Source organism: Equus asinus, chromosome 3 (assembly GCF_041296235.1).
Source record: "Equus asinus isolate D_3611 breed Donkey chromosome 3, EquAss-T2T_v2, whole genome shotgun sequence".
Taxonomy (NCBI): domain Eukaryota; kingdom Metazoa; phylum Chordata; class Mammalia; order Perissodactyla; family Equidae; genus Equus; species Equus asinus.
In genome coordinates, this window is record NC_091792.1 from 12705503 (window position 1) to 12727640 (window position 22138).

The 22138-nt window shown below is 37.7% G+C and overlaps 1 protein-coding gene across 3 annotated transcripts in view; it reads right to left on the bottom strand.

Moving 5' to 3' along the window:
• Positions 1–3233: 3233 nt before the first annotated feature.
• PDE5A (phosphodiesterase 5A) overlaps positions 3234–22138 on the bottom strand; it is a 130261-nt gene continuing 111356 nt past the window's right edge. For all 3 annotated transcript variants that reach the window (XM_044767297.2, XM_070504690.1, XM_070504689.1), the window contains exons 16-21: positions 20933–21033; positions 19135–19212; positions 17178–17241; positions 11636–11710; positions 10163–10246; positions 3234–7761 (exon numbers count right to left, since the gene is read on the bottom strand). In XM_044767297.2, the coding sequence (XP_044623232.1) occupies positions 7624–7761; positions 10163–10246; positions 11636–11710; positions 17178–17241; positions 19135–19212; positions 20933–21033 (540 nt within the window). In that variant the 3' untranslated portion in view covers positions 3234–7623. The remainder of the gene's footprint in view (positions 7762–10162; positions 10247–11635; positions 11711–17177; positions 17242–19134; positions 19213–20932; positions 21034–22138) is intronic.

Genomic DNA, 22138 nt, shown 5'->3' on the forward strand with positions numbered 1-22138 from the left:
ATGTTTTTTATTGTCAGATGTGTTCTTCCTCCCTAATTTCATAATTCCCACTGAGAGTAAAAATAGCAACCCTGTTATCCTCACAATGCCATGGCTCTTTAAAACGTTTGTATGAAAGTAATATAGCTCTTCTAGCCTCTGCAGTTCCCTAATACTGTTTATTCATATTGGTTGTATTATTACTCATGAGCTGCCTCATCCATTGTGCTGCCTGCGAATACTGGCTTCCAGCGACTCAGAGTTTGTTAGTGTGCTTTGTCGATGATCATCACCAATCCAAGTCTTAGAACAGGCAGAAGAAAAATGTGAATAATTTCTAGTCATGTTAAATTTACTTTTCAGAATTTTAAATGTAAAACAGAACAACCTATCTTCCAACAGTGCTTTTCTTGAACTATTCACTGCATTTCTAAAATGGGATGTTTTTCACAGCTGACTTCACTCCTGTCTTCTAACAGCCGCCAGCAGAAAGGAGAGGTGAGTAACAATGTTCTTTATTTGCACATTCTGTTCCTCGAACAGCACATATTACGACAGACTCTGGAAGGCACAGATTTACCACATTGATCAGAGGCTGGAGAGGACATTGATTGAAAAAGGCCCATTGGGGTTGCAGAGGAACAGTCTAGAAAGCCTTTATTAAAGGAGATAGGCATAGTACTCCCAAGGAAACCATGTGACTCTGGCTGGTGTAGAGCTTTGGGGAAGTGGTCGGGTAAATAAGGCGTTTGGGGAACATGTTTAGGTTGGAGAACATGCCATGGTCAAATGGGTTTAACACCCCCTGCTTCAGTCCCCACCCCTTCAGCAGGCTAGACCTTGGGACACACCTCTCTATACCTGGACACACTTACCTAGGATTTCCAACTTGCACTAGATCAGGGTCAAAAGGTAAGGAAAAGAAACAAATCCCCAGAATTTACTGCTTTTTATTAGATTAACATCACCCATTTAAGGACTGTGGACTGATGGCTGTCACCCTCCAGTCAGGCATCTGACTGGGTTGGGTTAGAGGTGGACAAGGGACCAAGAGTGTCATCTTAGGGGTGTTCCTTTGGAAACACAAGTGTGAGAAATCAATGATTCTTCCCAGCAGCCTCCATCAGAGAGCTCTATTGTCTGAATTTCTTGGGGATCTGATCCTGCAGTCTTGTGGCTTCTGACTTTTGTGCATTGTGAATTTTCTCATGGGTTTTGCAATGGTGAATTATGAATATGTCTTTAGTGGCATGATTTCTGTGGAAATTTTATGGGCCTGTTTGAGATTGTCTTCTTCCAAAGACATTTTGCCTTTGCTTTTGCCAGGTGTCCAGGGATATTACTGGCCTGAGACTTCTTTTTGTGCTTACAATTTAACCTGGGTAGTCCTGGATCATATTCAGACCCCAAATCTGTGTGACTATGAGGGTAGACCCAATGTTATGATTTTTATTTTTTACCCAGAGCCCAGATTAAGACAGGCAATGCTTCCTTTATATTTTCCTGTGTCTGAGTGGACTTCCCCCACTTTCTATGTGTTCATTGAGGGCATAGCTCTTCAAAGGTCTCAGCCTTACTTGGAGAGCCATTCCCTAAATGCTTCACAGGGTCTTGAGACCATGTTTCCCTGTTTGGGAGGACATTAAAACTCCTTCATTACAGAGATTTGCAAATATTCCCAAGTCTGACAGTATCAGCTCATATGCTTACTGCTTGGGTTTTTAATTAGCTTTATTTTGGCCTCTGGGGATTTCTCTTACTTTCTTAAGAGCTCAAATATACATTTAAAGGACATCTGCTTTATTGTATACGTTTATAAGTATATTTAATATTTATACTTTATATATTTTTAATCCTTATCATTCATAAGTATAAAGTTTACACGTATTTAAATAAGTCGAGCGAAAGCTTTCAGGTTCTCTAGCCTGCTGCTTCTAGGTCTTCGCACATTTCTTCTGCCTGGAACACTCTTCTCCCTTTTCACTTGGCTAAAGCAGATGCCACACCCTTGGGGAAGCGTCTCCGAAGCCTCAAGTTTGAGCCAGCCTCCACTCCCACCCTGAGTGCAGAGATAGGACTGTCTCTGCCCTTGTGTGTAGCCTCCGAGGGACTAGAAGCTCCGTAAGACCATTTTAGGGGTTACTCCTTAGTGGGAGTTTTCCTGCTTTAAATGAAGCTGAAACTCTGGTGCTCTCTAGTGGTCAGAAAATCTAAAATACTGTTTTATAGGAGCTTTCATTTTATTTTTGTCTTTAGCTTTGTGAATTAGGCATAGCCTAGATATTGTGCCCTGCAGGAAGAGGGCTTGTTTAGTGGCAAAACTAAATAATGAATCAGAAATTCTGCATTTAATTACACCTCCATGCCTCTAGACCAGCAGCCTTGAAGCACGGTAGTATCTGGGATTCTGTGAGGGCAGGGCATTAGTTCTTACCAGATGAACTAAAGGAATGTTGACTGTAGGAAGGCAAACAAAACCAAACCTGCCAGTGACAGAAATCTTATCTCAAAGGCTTCTGGGTAGCCCATTTGATCCACTAAGTATGGATTTAGGACCTTTTACAATTAAAATTCAAGAAGAGAGCTAAGTGGAATAAACACCTGCTTTGAAACTAGACAGATCTGGGCTTGAATCCAGCTCATGCCATTTGGCAAGTATTTAACTCCTAACCCTTAGCTCCTCACACAACACGAGGCCGGTAATAATCACCCTCCATAGCATTGCTAGGATCTTGAAGTGAGGTGTATGGAAATTGTTACCCTCAGATTTCTAGGAAAGGATATTAATAAAAAGAAGACCATTACTGAGGGGAGTCTAGGCTAAGGAAAGGATTTTTTTTCTTTTTTTTGAGGACGATTAGCCCTGAGCTAACATCTGCCACCATCCTCCTCTTTTTGCTGAGGAAGACTGGCCCTGAGCTAACATCCATGCCCATCTTCCTCTACCTATTATGTGGGACGCCTACCACAGCATGGCTTGCCAAGCAGTGCCATGTCCATACCCGGGATCCAAACCAGTGAACCCCAGGCCACCGAAGCAGAACGTGTGCACTTAACCACTGCACCACCAGGTCGGCCACCATAAGGAAAGGATTTTATTAAACCAGTTTTTTCAGCTAATAGAACCATAGGTTAGTTTGATTAAAGTCTCTCATACTATTGGGCCCATTCTCCCTGCCTAAAGTTCAAAGTCCCCTAATAATCCCCTGTCCTTAACATTCAAAGTCCCCTAATAATCACACAATACTCATACCTACTTATTCATTCTTTTTATTTTTACAAAGCATGGCAAAATGAGGAAACAAATGACAGGTTCTTAAGAATTTTCACAATGGAAAACCACCCTGACTATCTCTTGACTTTAGGGATCACAGGTGGCTAAGTATTCTTTTAAAGTGATTTTATCACAGAAGAGTCATCTGAAATGGTTCTCATGGTGGGGGAGAGGAAAGACAAGAAATCAACCTTCACAATTATTTAAAATGACTTAAAAGCTAAACATAATATACATAGTAACTCCTTTGTCCTAGTACAAAAATAGTGCCAGAAACTATATATTTGTTCAAATATATTGAAAAGGTATAAGAATACAAATAGATATTAACAGTGGCTAGTGATGATTCATAAGGGTTTTTTTTTTTCTTAAACTGTAATAGAAATTTATATTTTCAACTATTTACATTGCTGTCAACAACATTCATTAAGACACGTTTACACAGGCTTTTGAGAAATATATGGAAGGTCAAAGTGAGCTTTTAATGCTTTCTTCCTCGCTCCCTGTGGTGGAGCAGAAGGGGTCCAAAACTGTGCACAATTTAGCAGTCTAAGAGAACTCTGAGTACTCTCTACCTGGCCAGCATATGGAAAAATAACCTAGACAGTGGATTATATGACTCCTTACATAGGATATTCTTTAAGCTATCAACAGGCCAAGTGATTCATACTTGCAAGAAGACAGGATGTTCACTAACAGATTCTTAATAAGTTCCAGGTAAAGGTCCCCAGAAAACTGTATAAAATAGATGTTACAGACGAAAACGGAAGTGATAGAATGTTATTTTCACCTTCAGTCAGCAGGATCAGAAGCTGGTTAAGTCTCTTATCCAGCCTTTCCTGCAGAGACTGTGAGCTCCTTGAGGTCACTGTTCCGTCTCCATGGCTGAGCACAGTGCCTGACATGTGGCAGGGACTCAATAAAAGATGGATCAATGCATGTCTGATGCTGAGCAATTAAATTATACCACCTTATTTTAACTATAGTTGTTCACAGGAGAGGACAACAGTTACTCTTTTTCCCTTCTCACCTTAAATCGATCTTGTAAAAACAAAACAAAACAGCACTGCTTGTGATGGCCTGTAAAATTTTAGGAGTACAATCTGGTGAAAAACACAGGAAAAGTGAAATCAGATTGGAGTAGGTCTAACATCTGTGCTCTAATGCTGAAATAAAGGCACTTCACTGCTGGGCATTTTACCTGTCTGTCTAGAATGTTACCTGTGACAAGTTTCCTCCCAGAATCCAATATCTTCAATATATTGGCATACACTTTCTTATCTCCAATACTCCTATCAAAGGACACTATTCTTCATAATTATGAGATCAGTGGTGACATCATCATCATCCAGGGTTTGTACCTTGAGGTGAGATGCTCAAAGAGCTCTACATCTCACAGTCAGCAGCGATCTGCCTGAGAAGGTGAATAAATGTACTGTGTTTGCTTTTTCAGTCTTGGAAACTCAACATAAGAAATGACATGTGGGATTAGATCACTGTGCTCTGTAGCCCAGTATCCCATTTCTGACAGTGGTCTCCAGGGCCCATTAGGGCTGACATAATAGCTGCCTTCCGTGACATCCTCCTTGAAGACAAAGACTTAGCCCAAACAGAACTCCTTTAATGGCACAACTTATTAGGCACACAGAGCTTAAGGGACTTACACAAGTTCACACAGGACGGCGATTGGCAAAGACCAGTCCTCTGAAAAATATAAGGCCAGGCAATTTTTCAGACATCTCCTAACAACTTAGTAAAATAGTGGGGACTTTTGGGGCTGAAAATTGAAATGGTACCATGTTACTCAACTATAACTAAAACAAACTACTTTAGGACAAGAACAACTTCTTACTAGTTATGGGTAATATAAATATAGGGTAGGGTGGAGGAAGACTATATATTTTTTCCAACTTGAGAAGATACTAGAAAGGAAATATTCACATAAGAACAAAAAATTTGGTTTGTGCCCATGTACCAGATATTAATTCATGTATGGAATGATTTTTCCTAAAAATTAAAAATTATTTGAACCAACAAACCAGTCCTAAGAGTACTCTTCTTCTGTATGAACTAAAATATCCAACAATAAAATAAAATAGGCATGGCATTGCCCTTCTTTTAATTTCTAAACTAGTAAAGTAAAATAAACCATTATCTAAAGGCAAACCAATTTCTAATCTAAATATCTCTTCTTGCTTGATACAATGACACACATACAAATCCTCCATACATGGTCTCTATGTTTTTAAAAATCTCAGTGACATATGTTAGAGGGGTCTAAACAGACTACTAAAGTATATGACTACAGATTTCAGCATCACTGCTAAATCATGATGTGTATGAAAAAAAGGTTATTAAAGACTGAAATTCTTTAAACAATTTTTATAAACTAAGGAATTATGTGTGCATGCATAGGTGTATACCAGTATGTAGCTACATGATTTTAGTGACAGTCTGTGTAATTTACACACCAGTGTCACCAAGAGGCAACCTTACAGATCTCATCTGTATGATGTAAAATAAAAATAGAATAATATCCTGAAAAATACAAGTATTACAATAATAATACATACAGCATTAAATAGGTGATAACTTTCTAGACTATCCTTTACCACTACAAAGTAATGGCAATACAATACAATTTGTTTGCGCTTTTTTTTTTACTTGAATGGCAAGAAGAAAGCCACATTATGTCACTATACATATACGCACTCAGAATTTTAAAAACTTAATAAACACATTGAATTTTAGGCAATTTAGAGAAAATATGAATGGAAAACATGTTTTAGTGACAGGTCTTTGAGAATGCTGCATTACCATATCCTCAAGAGATTTTTGTCTAAGTTAGAGATAGAAACTCAGAACTTTTTTTAGTAGAGGAAGGGAATTAACAAATCAAGCAAATACCTCCCTACTCTCTCCAAGTCCAAATGTTTCCATATATTTGGAGCAGGTTTTCCTTTCCTTAACCAGTTGCTCGACTCATTTCCTACTTCTCCAATATTGAATGCATGTGAATTTAGGGGCACACATGTACAATGGGAATCCACTTAAATGGGCTCAAATTCTAAGGAAACGTTAACATTTTCTAAATGTGCTAAAAGCTATGAGAAGTAAATACCACCAACTGTGAGGTCAGGGCCAGTGTTTAGGATACACACCCAAACTTCTGTGATTCTGGGTTGACTAGTCCTGCCTCTAAACCAAAATACGGCAGTTTCTCAATCACAAACTCAATACTGCTAAGTTTTATTCACAGGCCTAAGGTTTCTTACCTTACTGCTCCCTCAATTTAATTTTTGACTCCAATATCAAGGATAGCCCTTTGCTGTCCATATAATTAAAACTTTTCTCTATATTTTGTTTGACAAAGAGAAAAATGATGATCCATTTTGTACCCTCTTATCTGTAGTTGTATCTCACTCAGGTCAGTGCTCCAATTATCACTTTTTTCTCGATTTCCCGTTGAGATTTAAGCTGTTGACTTATAAGGAGATAAAAGATGAGGAGGCTATTGAAAAAAGGAAGTTCAGTATTCAAAACACTCACTGACTCTCAAAAGGGTCTTCCAACAGAACGTTTTTCTTCACTGACAGACATCCATGGCCGTTCCCTTTTTGGAACACACTCATCCCTCCATAGTCAGTGACTGGATCTTCTCAAAAGGTTTCCCGTGCTTTCCATCAGCTGAGTTAGACTGAAGACACTTGATGGGTAGCCTCCGGATAGATGTATTGCACCTAAATGAGAAAGTTCTCTCCTGCCTGTTCTCTAACAAACACAGCAAATCAATTAAATAATACTTTTTCTCTATAATGCTGCCTCATAGTACTTTCCATTTGTTTCAGTTTTAACTTTTTTTCTTATGGTAATACTTTGTTGACAAATATACTCCAAACCCCTTAAAATCCACTCGGCCAGCATTTTTCTCTATCCTATAAAGGTTTTAAATGTCACAGAATATATTCAATTTGCTCCTAGCTTATTTTTGAGAAAGATTCCGAACATTCTTTAAAGATTGGTAATTCAGAAAACACAAAGCCAATTATTTAAAAGCTCCAAGCAGAAAAAAACAACCTCAGTGCAAGAATGCCACTTGCACTTTGCAGTACACAAAATATCACAAACAGTGCTCTTATCCATGTGCTAAGAGTGGGTGTTGTTGAAAATCTCAGTTCAGTGGCATAAAACAGATATACAGAAGAAATGTAATAGTCCCCTAAAAACATTTCATGCTATGCTTTCAAAACTTGTGCAAAAATAAAAATACAGCAGTGGCAAAGTATACACCAAATCTGTACAGTGTATAGCAAAACTGGCATACTGCAGAATCACCATCCATAAACTTCAACTCTGCACGAATAGGCCGCTCAGTTCCGCTTGGCCTGGCTGCTTTCCCCATTAATCAGCATCTTCTCCTGTTGTTCTGCAAGAGCCTGCCATTTTTGCCTGTTCTTTCTGCAACCATCTAGCAAAGGGAAACAGTCCTTTGATACATGGGTCAGGGCCTAAAGAAAGAAAAAGAAAGCAAACAACTATATGGAAGCCAGGAAATAAGCCCTCTCCCCAGTCCTGTACCAAAGGGCCACGTGCCACACTCATTTCATGAGCAGGCCCACTGTTGGGGTTTTAACAAGCTGCGTGAACACACACAAGGATCATTTATGAATGATTCCTCTTAAGCTATACAGACAAGGAGTACATGCTGAGAGACAGAGCAAACGCGCACATTCCAAAATAACATAACTGAGCTACGGCGACAGATCTGTGTGGAATCGGCTTTGCAGGGCAACAGTACTTTTGCTTTTATGTAGTACAGATGGCTATCCATAAGCATGACTGTATTGGGAGCTGCTTACTTTTTATGTTCTTCTACAAAATGGTTTTATACAATGTACTTAAAAAGATTTCACCCAAGATTATAATAAAGATTAATTTATAATTCTGTGTGGCATTATTATTTACCAACTATAGTGCCATAAATATTTAGCCACAAGAATGTTCACTGCAGATTTCTTTGTAATAAGGAAACATTGAAAATGACTTAAATACCCAATGACAAGGCTAAGGTATATTGTGTTACTATTTTGCAGCCATTAAAATTGTCATAGAAACATATGTGAAACAGAAAGATGTACATTATATTATGTTTTGCAAGCAATTTTTGTTAAATGAAAACATGAAAATGTCCTAAAGCATATACTATTGACAGAATTATCTTAGAGTAGTGGAATTCTAAGTGATTTTATCTTTCTTTCTTTTTTTCCCCCCTAAATTTATTTATTTATTTATTTATTTATTTATTTATTTATTTATTTGAGGAAGATTAGCCCTGAGCTAACTACTGCCAATCCCCCTCTTTTTTCTGAAGAAGGCTGCCCCTGAGCTCACATCCATGCCCATCTTCCTCTACTTTATACATGGGACGCCTACCACAGCATGGCTTGCCAAGCGGTGCCATGTCCGCACCCGGGTTCCAAACTGGCAAACCCCGGGCCGCCGAGAAGTGGAACGTGTGCACTTAACTGCTGCGCCACTGGGCTGGCCCCTGAGTTTATCTTTCTTGTTACTTCTCTATATTCTTTTATTTGTCTATAATATATTACTTCTATAATAATAGTAAAAAGATGTATCTATCACATAGAATTCAACAGCAAATTCAAATAAAATGAATCCTTGCACAGACATGAAATGTGGGAGGATAAATCCTATAATGGGTGATCTGATTGTAATTTTGACTATATTTACAGGCATGGGGAAAAATCAGGAGACTTTAGTATCTTCAACTAAGGAACTCTTAATCCAATCAGTAAGATAAGATCTGCTATGGAAAGAATGAGATATTTAAGGGTGTTTGAAACCCTATTCTAACTGCCCTTCTGCAAAGGAGTAAACAAGCAGAATGCCAAAAAAGGTGGGGAGACAGTGGTACAGAGGCCGGACACCTGATGTTCTTTTGCTTTTGCTGCCTCTCCTGCCCACTCCTCCTCTTCCTCTCCTCGTCAGCCATGGCTTCTTTATTAAATTCTTTCGATGGTAGAAAACGGGACTTGGGTGAGAACTGGACTCTCGATAGAGTTCTCCCACTAACTACCTGCTTGGGGCAAGTTTTCCATCTCCCTGGAAGATGAACTTTATAGATTCAATTACCGAATCTATGAAATGTCTGGATTAGAAGATTTCTAGGCTTTCCTGTGGTCTTGACATTCTGTGATAATTCCATGATAAATGTTCTTTTCCAAAATAATTAAAACTTAAGACATTTTCCTGTTTAAACTTTTAAAGACAAGGACATTATCTATTTTTTGTACTTGGGGCATAAACATCTAAGCTAGGAAACTGGATGTTTTAGGGATAATATCTTTACCTAAAACAAACAAAAAAACCCCACGCCAATAGGTGTATTGAAATAGGAACCTACAATATTTTTCTAGCCACCTTCTTTTAATCCTCATAAAAATTTTCTTAACAATGTTAAAGCCACACTATGACAATGAGAAAAAGTTGGTAATTATTTTTCCTTATCTAGGCCCAAACTTAGACTTAAAAAGAATATGCTAACAGAGAGAAAGCACCATATACCTCCTTGAGGGGAGTCCTGGCACATAATTTTTCTTAGTATTCCCTATATCAGTTTGTTGGAGCCTAGCACACAGTTGGCACTCAAAAGATAGCTATGCATTGATGAATTAAAGTTTTTGAGAAATAGTAAAAATAAAACGTGTGCCTTGTTCAATGTGAACAGCATGTTTATCAACAAAATAAACAATCCTGATGATAATTTTACTTCTTGTTTCTTGACTAAGAAGGAAAAAATATACACCTAATGTTAATTGCTTCACTTTACTGTAGGTTTTAATTCATAACACACTCTAAGTTTAGCAAGTCTAGTAGTTTTCATATAAATACCTCATACAGTTGTAAGCAGATGGCATCTATGAACCCAACTTGCATATTTGGGATTTTGTTTTTCTTCTCCCTGTTCATTAGATCCTGGAAACACAGAAAGAGACACACACACGGATCTGCATTTACTTAAAGAACATAATGCAAGTTGACTCTAAAAAGATGAATCACTGGGTTAGCTGAGGAAGGCGATACCCACCTCCTGAGCTCTATGAGCCTCCTGTACTCCCCACTGGCCCAATGCTCAGGAAGACCCTGATCCTCTCTGTCTTGTTCATTCTATGACTTTCCCCACACTACCCCCAGAACTGATCCTGACCTAGACATGATCACTGACCTAGAGTCAACCACTGACTTAGAGTTGACCACTGACCCAGACAGAGTTCATCATTGACGTAGAATCAACCACTGACGTGTATCTGGAGAGCACACAGGCTTTGGAATTGTCTACTGATGTGAAATCAAACACCCTCAGTTTTGTGAAAGAAGCCACTGAGACCACAGCTGATTATAATTCAGTTCACACAGAGCTTTTGGAGTGCAGATTACATAGACGTCACTGCTGATTATTCCAAAGAGTTCATGCCTGGAGCGCCACTCAACCCAGCACCTCCATGGGAAGAAACGAGTCTGTCTCAGTGCTTGTTTCAAATGAAGCAAATTCTCCATTAGCTGTGACCAGCACTCTGCTACCCACCAGTTTCTAAGATTCTGAGCTTCTGAAAAAACCTACCATTACATTATAGGAGACAATAACCATAAAAGACTAATGAGAGAGAGGATGAAACCAGCTGAGGGAACAGAGCAGCGTGGGGGGAACTGCACACAGACAGGAGGGGCATCGCTTAACCACGTCCCATTTAGTATGGGCTACATTAATGTTCATTTGAATTGAAAAAATAAATGACTCTATGCTTCATTTTCAGGAAAACTTCATTCCAAAGGACAGAAATGGTTTGAGAAGAATCTTTTTCTTGTATTTGAGATCCATACTCTATGTAAAAGGCAGTATCTATCAAAAGTCTTTAAAATCTGTGTTCCCTTCAACACAGCAAGTCTGGGAATTTATCCTAACAAGATAATGAAAAATGGCACACAAACATTTTGTAACATAGATGTTTATAGTGAACACTGCAGACATTACCCCAAAGGAGGTGGGTAAATATGGTTACATCTATTTCATGTCATCATTATAAATAACATATAGAAGAGCATCTGTCAGAATGAAAAGTAGCTTATGATATTCAAGTGGAAAAAGCAAATTACAAAAACAGAGGTACAATATGATGACCCAAAGAGTTTTTTGTCCTCTTATTTTTTTTCTGTAATAAACATATATAATTCCTCTAATAAAAAAGTTTTAAAAATAAAATGAGGAGAAATTGCATTCCCCAGGAAAGATCTCATAGAAGCATGAAAGGAAGTCTACAACAAAAAATGTATTTGAATAATTCCTACCAACAGTCTCGTACTTACAGCGGGCTCTATGTTGAGCTCTTTTCTCTCCCTGTCCCCTTGGTCAAAAAATTCAGTCGCTACAAGTTCTGCTATCTGAAATAAAGAACAGACTAAATTTTGGCAATTAAAAGTATATCACTGTAAAACAGATTCTGAATGAAGATTATCAAATCTGTAGCTTTCAACCACATCAGTAAAATTAAAATAAAGCAGTAATGACTAATAGAAATTATATTTCATTACAAAGCCTAGAGTTTGTAATCTTCTGTAACTAAGCAGAGAAAAGCAACATGTTATTTCAGCTCCAGCAATTAGTGGGAAAAAAGTACTGTGTGCCCATCTGTATGCATAATCAATGAGATATTTATTGAGCACCTGTTATACCAGGTGCTGTGAAAAACACAGTATCAAATAGGTCCATATACTGTGATTGATTGGTATGCCTTTTAAATTTCTTTTAATCTACCAGGTCCTCCCCTCTCTTTTAAAATTTTCTTTATAATTTTGGTTTTTGTTGTTGAATAAACTGGGTTATTTATCCTATAGTTTCCCACTGTCTGAATGTTGCTGATTGCATTCCTGTGATGAAATTTAACGTTTCTCTGTACCTGCTTTTCCATACACTAAAGGCTTGATTAGATGGAGATTCTCAATTTTTTTTTTGGCCATGACTACTTCATAGGCAGTGCTGTGTGTGTACTCCTATCAAGGCCTATGGAGTGTCTGGTTGCCTCTCTTTTTGTGATATTAGCAACCCTTAGTGATCTTTGCCTAGATCCATTAATTTAGGGGCTACAGAAAGGGATATTCAAAGCAACCACTGCTTTTTCCTTGATGAGCTGAAATACAATAAAGAGGAAATTCTCCACATCAATTACTTAGATACCCTAAAGTACAATTCTTAAAAGGAGAAATGCTTGATTTCGTCCACTTTACTTACCATTTTAAAAATAACTTGATTCTCAAGCATACACCAAAGATGACCATGGAAGGTTTTATTATTTTTATTATTTTAAACTCTTGGACTTAAACATATTTATTGTATTTTAATCTTTATTGATGCTCAAATTGTTCCATTTTGGCCAGTGGAAGCTTATTAAGTTGGCTTCTTTGTTCTTTTGACATAACCTTATCAGTCTTCAACAGCTTCCTTGCTTTCTCCTAAACAGTATGTTCTAGGCTCATCTTGTACATTCCCTGCTTTAGAACCGCAATCAGCCATTTCTTCCTGGAGCCCTTGTTCCTGTAAGTTGAGGTATTTGGAAACCTCAACTGGGCAAAAGGTTTGTTCATTTCTATTAGGTTGAGCCATTATTTTTAAGTCCTTGTAGGGTTTGGAGCTAAGACACAATCTAAGTCCATACAATATTTCCAGTTTGAATTCAGGACTACAGGACTTCTGCATACTCTTCTCCATCTTAGATCTTTATCTTTCCCCTCACACTGAAACATGAAAACACATTTCACACTGAAATGTATTCACAACAACAGCAATATAATTTCTTATATGCTTTTATCCCACATCATCCAGAAGAGTGATTGAATATCTATACAAAATCAACACTAAAAATATGATTACAGAAAACAGTTTTCAGGGCTTTTTTGATAATTCTTTCTGTTTTTAGGGTACATCCTACTAGAGATACATAGTCAAATTACTGTTTTAATGTTACTTGGAATGAAATAGTCCCTGTCAGTGTGGTTTTACAAACAAAATCAGGTTTGTTTCATTTTAATTTTCAAAGTTTAGTGATTTTTTTTAAATTCAATTTTATTTTATAGTAATAAAAACTATTTACATGGTTCCAATGTGAAATCTACAAAACAAGAACACCCAAGCAACTCTAGCTTCTATCCCTATTCCCTCAATCCTATTCTCTTCTCCCCTATAGGAAATCATTAACTTTTTGTAGCTAATACTTCTGGATTTTTAAAATGTAAGCAACTATGTACATATATACCCCCTTCTTAGATAAATGGTAGCATACCATACACATTTTTCTCTACCTTTTTTTTCACTTAAAAACATATCCTTGTAATCACTCCACAGTAGTATACAGATACTCCTCATTTCTTTTTACTTATTTATTTATTTTTAAGATTGGCACCTGAGCTAACATCTGTCACCAATCTTTTTTTTTCTTCTTCTCCTCAAAGGCCCCCAGTTCATAGTTGTATATTCTAGTTGTAGGTCCTTCTGGTTCTGCTGCGTGGGACGCTGCCTCAGCATGGCTTGATGAGCGGTGCTAGGTCGGCACCCAGGATCCGAACCAGTGAAACCCTGGGCCACCAAGGCAGAGCACGCAAACTTAGCCACTCAGCCAGAGGGCCAGCCTCCTCATTTCTTTTTATAGTTGCATAGAAGTCATTGTGTAACTATACTACAAGTTATTCAATCAGTCCCCTATTAATGAATATTTGGGTTATTTACTTATTTATTTTTTTAAAGATTTTATTTTTCCCTTTTTCTCCCCAAAGCCCCCGGTACATAGTTGTATATTCTTCGTTGTGGGTCCTTCTAGTTGTGGCATATGGGATGCTGCCTCAGCGTGGTTTGATGAGCAGTGCCATGTCTGCGCCCAGGATTCAAACCAACGAAACACTGGGCCACCTGCAGCGGAGCGTGAGAACTTAACCACTCGGCCACGGGGCTGGCCCTATTTGGGTTATTTCTAATCTTCTTGATTACAAATAGCACTAAAATGAATAGCTGTGTGTAAATATTTTTTTTATATTCTTGCCAGTGTATCTTTGGGATAAGACTTCTAGAAGTAATGGTAAATGAATATGTGTATTTATATACTTCCAAAGGGCTGTAGTATTTGGCATTTCTTGATTTCCCGCAGCTTCCCCAACAGAGTATGTGGTAAAACCTTTGGATTTTTGCCAGTTGAACAATTGAGAAATGGTATCTCAGTGTTGTTGTTGTTTTAAAAAGAAGTAGAATTTACATACTGTGAATGCACAGATCATAAGTACAGAGTTCAGTGTATTGACAAATGCATATAACCAAGTAACACACACCCCATCCAAGACATGGAATATTTCTATCACCCCAAAAGTGCCCTCATGCCCCTTCCCAGTCAATCCCTGCCGCTTCTTTCCTCCTTCCCCTCACAACCACTATTCTAATTTCTTTCACCATCGGTTAGTTTTGCCTATTCTAGAACTTCACATAAATGAAAGCACAATATGTATTCTTGTGTGTCCAGCTTCTTTTGCTCAGTATAGTGTGTGTGAGACTCAGCTACATTGTTGCATGTGTCAGTGGTTGGTTTTTATTTATTGTTGAGCAGTACTCCATCGTATGAAGGAATATACTGCCATATGTTTAATCCATTCTCCTGTTGATAGATGTTTGAGTTGTTTGCTGTTATGAAATTCTGTACAAGTTTTATTGTGTCAGTGTAGTTTTAATTTGCATTTTTTTCTTATGACTAAGGTTCTGAGAACCTTTTCAAGTGAATAAGAGCCATTCACATTTCTTTCTCTATCAACTTTTTTTTTTCAAAGATTTTCCTTTTCCGGGGCTGGCCCAGTGGCGCAGCAGTTAAGTGCACACCTTCCACTTTGGCAGCCCGGGGTTCATGGTTCGGATCCCGGGTGCGGACATGGCACCACTTGGCAAGCCATGCTGTGGCAGGTGTCCCACATATAAAGTGGAGGAAGCTGGGCACAGATGTTAGCTCAGGGCCAGTCTTCCTCAGCAAAAAGAGGAGGACTGGCGGCAGATGTTAGCTCAGGGCTAATCTTCCTCAAAAAAATAAAAAATAAAAAAATTTTTAAAAATAAAAAAGATTTTATTTTTCCTTTTTCTCCCAAAGCCCCCCGGTACATAGTTGTGTGTTTTTGTTTTTTAGTTGTGGGTCCTTCTACTTGTGGCCTGTGGGATGCCACCTCAGCATGGCTTCATGAGCAGTGCCATTTCTGTGCCCCAGATTCAAACTGGTGAAACCCTGGGCTGCTGAAGCAGAGCGTGCGAACTTAACCACTCAGCCACGGCAGCGGCCTTCTATCAACTTTTTGTTCAGATCTTTGACCTATTTTACTTTAGGGTGGTTGGCCTATTTCTTCTCTATTTTTTAGAAGTTCTTTATAAGAGATATTAACTATCTGTTAGATATAAGTTGCAGATATTTTTACCAGTTTTTCATTGTCTTGCACTTATAGTGTCTTTTTGCCTTGCAAAAGTTTTATTTTTTCATCTTTATGTAATCACATTTATCAATGTTTTTCTTTATTGTTTCCGCTTGTCAAGCCATAGTTAGGAAACTTTTCGCACTCGTAGGTTACACAAGAATCCACAAACATTTTTATTTAGTACCTGCATGGTTTAATTCTCTGCAATGAATTCTATGCTCCATTTGGAATTTAAGTATGCAGAGTAGATCCAATTTTGCCTTTTGCCATCTGGCTATGCAAGATGGGAAAATCATCCTAACATTATTTAGTAAAAAGTCTGTCTTTTCCCCAGTTATCTGAAATGCTATCTTTATTACATATTAAATGTTCTATGCAATTCTAGATTTTCTATTGTGTTCCATTGGTCTGTCACCAAACTGTTTTAATTACAGAGGCTTTATAGTACTGCTTTTTATGTCCGGAGCCCAGCCTCATTGCTCTACCTTTTCAGAGTTTGATTCAGAAGAAAGAAAGGATAAATGAAAGACGAGTTCCTCCCTCTTCCATTCTCTTCTCTATTTTGAAATGGGTATATAGTCCTATTTATTATGGAGCAGGAAGGTCTGTAAAGACCACCTTTCCTGAGTGCCCATGGAATGTCAGCTTTGGCACATGGAAAGTGCATTTCTGATCTTGTTGTCCCAGCATGTGTGTTTCATGAGATGAGCCTGTGGTTGCTGGGCTCCTTGACTATGCAGCTCAGAGCCTTGACCAACAGGAGACTTTCCATAATCTTAGATAGTGCATCTAGGATTAAAAATGCAGTCTTGAAAAAAACAACAACAATATACACATCACTGCATGTATACTCATCCCTTTTCTGAGCCGAGGGCCTTTACTGCCACTGCAAAATGTTATGGCAGTTACTTATTTAGAGAGAAGGATATATTTCTAGGCTCCTAGCCACAGGCCCTGAACAGATCCTTCCTGACATCTTATATCAACATTTCCAATATTTACAAGCTCCAGAAATGTTTAAGTTCTACTTGTTAATGCGTATTTAGAGCTGAGGTATAGCTTAGTAGACTAACCATAAGAAAAATAAGTTTGCTTCTTCTAATTTTCAAAGTTATTAAAGGAATGTGCTAAAAAACACCCCTAAGTGAGCCAGAAGTAGTACTGGAATTAAAACTTATCAACACAGCTAGGTTTTTGCCATGTTAATATAGATGCTCTCTTAATATACCTTAGAAATCTTAGTAAGTGCTAATGAATCTTCTAAAAAAGAAAACCTGTTTATATCCAATTATCTGCTTTTAACACTACTTAAAAATTAGATTACAAGTTCCAAAAATACTTCCAAAGCTCCTTTTAAGAGTAAAGACTTTCCTTATTTTGAGTTTTTAATTGTTATTTTTATTATCACTAAGCAACATACCCGTTGTTGAATAGGCCAGGGTTTTGTAATCGCAGAAAGATCACAAGCTGTCATCAGCATTGCTCTGTTAAGGGAAAAAGAAGCCCAATACTCCTATTTACTTTCGTGCAAATATAAACTCTCAGTAAATAGTTACTAATACAAAAGTTAAATTAAAACTCTCTAAACTATAGGGATGGTATAAAGATTAAAGAAACAGAATTTATACAGAAGCGTGACTGATACAGTGATATCAGAGTGTCATGGTTTTGGTTACCCAGTGAACTACTGGAATTTGACTTCAAATTGCCTCATTTAGCTCCAGATTGGCACAAGGAGAAAAATTATTAACCTTTTGGCAAAAACTTGCCTGCTATTATTTTTTCACTTGGTTTTCCATTCTCAATGATAGTATGATGAAAACACACTATTACTAATAATTAACCATTGAAGGATAACATCAGATATCCTACTGATAAAAGTCCTAAGAAAGAAAGAATTGTGGTGGGTCATCCTAAGTGACTCAACAAATGCAGTAAATTCCATGTGAAAAGCCTTTAAATTACTCAACAGTATCTGCTGGAGGAAAAGAGGGAAACAAGAGGACGGTGCACTTTAGTCCTTCCCTTGTTAGAGAAGTGAAAACCATGCTGGACTCTGGGGTCTGTGACAAAGCACTCTAGAACCCAATATGTAACTATCCTATGAAAATGACTCTATCTTTAGCACAGTTTTCCCATGTTGGATCCAAATATCTACCATTTAATACTTTAGTTTGAAGAAAGGGACAAAAAAGGCATCAGTGTAATACAGAAACACTCAAGGTAAAGGACTGTATCACTTGTCCCTCTGGGGAAACCCAACCCGGAAGTACATTCTCCCTAACCAGATAAGGCCACAAGGCAAACGGTTTCCTTCTGCTGTTCTCTCTCTTACACTGACTCTCTCACAAGAAATGAGTGCACCAGAGATTTCTAATCACTCTTTAAACCTATTTCATGAAAGATTTCAATAACACTTGCCGATTCAAATGGCCTCCCCAAAAGAAGACTGTCTACCTATATGAATGAACTACAACCCGAAAAATGAAGAGTGCGAGAGGCGACGCTGGGCGCTAGACCTAGAGTACTTCTCCACGAGCTCAGAGGTCAGAAGAGTGCAGAAGTGAAAACCATGACAGACTTGGAACTGAGGTTGGATTTGTTTTTTGTTATTGAGAAAACTGCTCCCTAACCACAGTAGCACGTCTACACTTTTCTAAGGCATTGTTCTGAAGAACATGTTGAGACTATTAAGTGAAGCACAACTATGTAGGACAGACAGCTGGGCATTTGTATATTGCTTCCTTATAATTTGCATGTTTGTTTGCAGGCTAAGTAATATCAATCTATTTAAAGAAATGTTGATTTCAAAATTGTAATAGCACTGTCCTTAGTATTGCTGTGTCTTTCTTTTCTTTATTATTGACCTTTTGTTCTTTTTTTTGGTCCAGTTCCTGCCATGGAAGGTAGTCACAGTAATAGCCAAGGGATGGTATCTGCAGCTAGGAGGGAGGGAAGGGGTGCAGATGAGGAAAACAGAAATCTTGAAGTTATGGCAGTGCTACTCTGCCATCACTCTCAAGAGAAGTCAACACTTCACAGCCACCTTCCTGCTCCCACAATCTTTAGGATGCTATTTTCAGCTCTTCCATTCCAAAGAATTGGGAATATGAACAAGGGAACCCTATAGCCTTGTACTGATACTCTACCACATTTTAAAGGTCCTTCTAGGGTGAAGGAGTGATTTATTCACTTAAATCTGCAAATGCCTTTCTTTTCAAGTCAATATTCATACTCAGCGCTTTGTACAACACTCTGGAGAATTCTGACAGCCTCTAAGATCATCACACTGTAACAAATAATTGCAAGAAAATCTGATAGTGATAAAACTTATTGGGTAGCACACCTTCAGCTTTAAGAATAGTAAACCTACTTACAAAAACAACTCCTTTTGATGAGGATCTTCCAAATTGAATTGATTTTTTCTTATAAGTTCAAAAAATTCTCCTCGCCTCCTTGAAAGTAAAGAAAAATATTTAGCAGTTATGATGAGTCCCCAGGCTCTTAGCCCTTTGGTCTACAAAGATTCATGGAATAAATTTTGGGGGGAAAAAATCTCTAATGGTTTTTTCCCATTTTAGAATCCAACATAAAAATCATCATTTAAAAATCTTTAATGCCTCACTTTCCTCCCTTCTACCATTTTCTTTGGTGAAACATTAAACCTCACCTAGTTTTTAACTACAGAGCACAAATAATGGTCATTTCATTTCTTGCACATGATTTTAAGAAAATGAAACAGAATGAGTTAAAAATTTGATGCCAAGAATGATTTAAGAAATTTTAAGTGTATGGCATAATGAGATCTATATGGTTTCAGTTTAATTTCATATATCTTATTCATATATATTATAGTCTAGGAGATAAAATGTTTGTAATAATTACTCTATGTCAGTATAAAGTTCTGAAGTGCTTCTGAAGCAAAGAAAGACCAAGTAAAGAGTAAACTAATTCTCATTCAGTGTATAGTGAATACCTCCTATGTGCCCACATTGTTAACTATCTTGAGAAGTCTTCAGACATGAGTTCTTTTCACAGGGTTTAAAATAAATCTAGTCAGAGACACAAGGCAAACATAAGAAGAACGTATATAACAAAATTGACTGTATGTGATTGAGTACCAAAAATGAAAAGCAGGTCTCATAAGTGTTCAGAGGAGAGACCCATGTGGCCTGGAAAGGTTGCGAAGTCTTTGTGGTTACAGGAATTTTTCAAATTCTTGGTATTTTGGTAATCTTTATTCTGCAATCATTTTGAGTAGACCAAAGTTTATTATATTTTCTTTTACCCTAATTAACTTTAAAGTGCTCTAAAATCTAATGAAGCAGACATTTTTAGATGCAGTTACATTTAGATGTACAACAGTGGATATCTGGTATGTAATTTTATGTCTGTTCTCTTCTCTTAGTTTTTACTTCTTATAAGAGTGGCTAAAATACAGATGCGAATCCCCGTACAGAGGGAGAGAAGCCCAAGGTCCAGGGAAATCGCATGAGTGTGACTGCTTGCCTCCCCTCACTCCCACACATGCAGCAAAGATCTCGGGCCACCTGTGGGAAACTCATGCCTGCCCAAATGCAGCAAAGACTTTTCTCACTTTTAGAAAGGCAGGTTAATTATGCAAATACATGCATACATCACAAATCCCACTCTAATGCATACTTTAATTTTTGAATCAGTAACTTCATTAAAGTTCTACATTAATACTCTTTTTGTGCCAAAATCAAATAAAAAGAAACCAGATTTACTTGTCTGGCACTCAGCTCCTTTTCCTGTTCACCTGCGCTTGGATGACAGTATAAAGGATTGTGAAATGGTCAGAACTTGGAGGAGTGAAGGAAAGGAGGAAAAGCAAATGGCCTTTATAATCTTTAGATTGGACAACCTAGCTTGGCATGACTTTGAGATGGTTATTTGCTTTGTACATAGCTTCAGAGACATAGTAGTGGATAAACATCAGAAATAACTCTGTATTCTGTAATTTCTTGCATTAAGTCAGTCAAAGGAGTAGTCTTTTCTGGCTTCCTTTAAGAAACTGCTGCATGGTTTGATAAACAGCTTTGCCAGGACATTTGTCCTTATAATCTAAAAATTTCCCACCATGGATTTTCAAAGTTTGAAACAATGTAAACACTTGCAAGACCTGTTTATCTCAGGGTATTTCTTAAAACTTACTTAATGTACAGTGCTAGGTCTGTAGCTAAAATAGCTTGCTTGATTATTTTCAACGTGGTCTTATATTCTTCAATGGAGAGGCCACTGAGAATCTGATTGCCCTTTATAAAAGAAGAAAACCACCATTAGCACTCCACCTGGAAAAGCTGCTGACAAGACCAAAATCTGAAAATACAGTCACATATCTTAAACACATGCCTAGGATTCTGAACTCATGAATACGGAGGACACCTGCTTACTTAGAGTACATACCATAAAATAATGTTTCCCCTGTATGTTCCCATCGCCTTGTCATATAGGAAAAAACAGCTTCATAATGGTGCATCTGCCTACAAAGGCATGGTTTTTCCAACTCTTATACTCCTTAGGCCTAAAACCTAATATATTTTTTTCCTTTGGGCAGGTTAATTGCTAGAACCCAACACCAAGTGAAACACTGAAAAGTCAAAGCCATATTAATGATGTGAAGAACAGAGTGGTAAAACTTTTAAACAACTGATTATTTAAAAAATCATTTCTCAGGCTAGCCCTGGTGGCCTAGTGGCAAAGTTCAGCACACTCTGCTTTGGCGGCCCAGGTTTGGCTCCTGGGCGTGGACCTATACCACTTTGTTAGTGGCCATGCTGTGCTGGTGGCCCATATACTAAAAAATAGAGGAAGATTGATACAGATGTTAGCTCAGGGCAGAATTTCTTCAGCCAAAAAATAATAATAATTTCTCTATGGCTTTTGTAATAAATCCAGTAACATTTTTGGTGCAAATTTATATAATTTTAACTTAACCAACATTGAGAACAGTGTGTCTTCCTTAGGAACATGCCAAAATAGATGAGTGGAGGGCATGAGCCAAAGGTGTGCCTACTGGTGGTATAAAGCAAGCATGGGTTGAAACACCTATAAGGAGTATTTAAAAAGTGGAGTATTTAAAAAGTGGCTAATCCATATGCAAATTATTGAAAGTTTTCGCTACATAACCATTTTGTATTTCTTGCCTGTGATTTATAGAATAGCCACTTTAATCTTTCTCTAATCTTGAACTAAGTAAAACGTACCTCGGGTACTCAGAATATACTCAAAACAACATCTGTAAAGTGAATCAGATGTAGTTCCTAAATCTCAGGGCTGAGAAAAAATGCAGAAGCTTAGGAATGGGGTCTGGAGGCAAAGAATTTGTTCTAAGAAAGGGAAACTGCTGAGTGTGGTCAG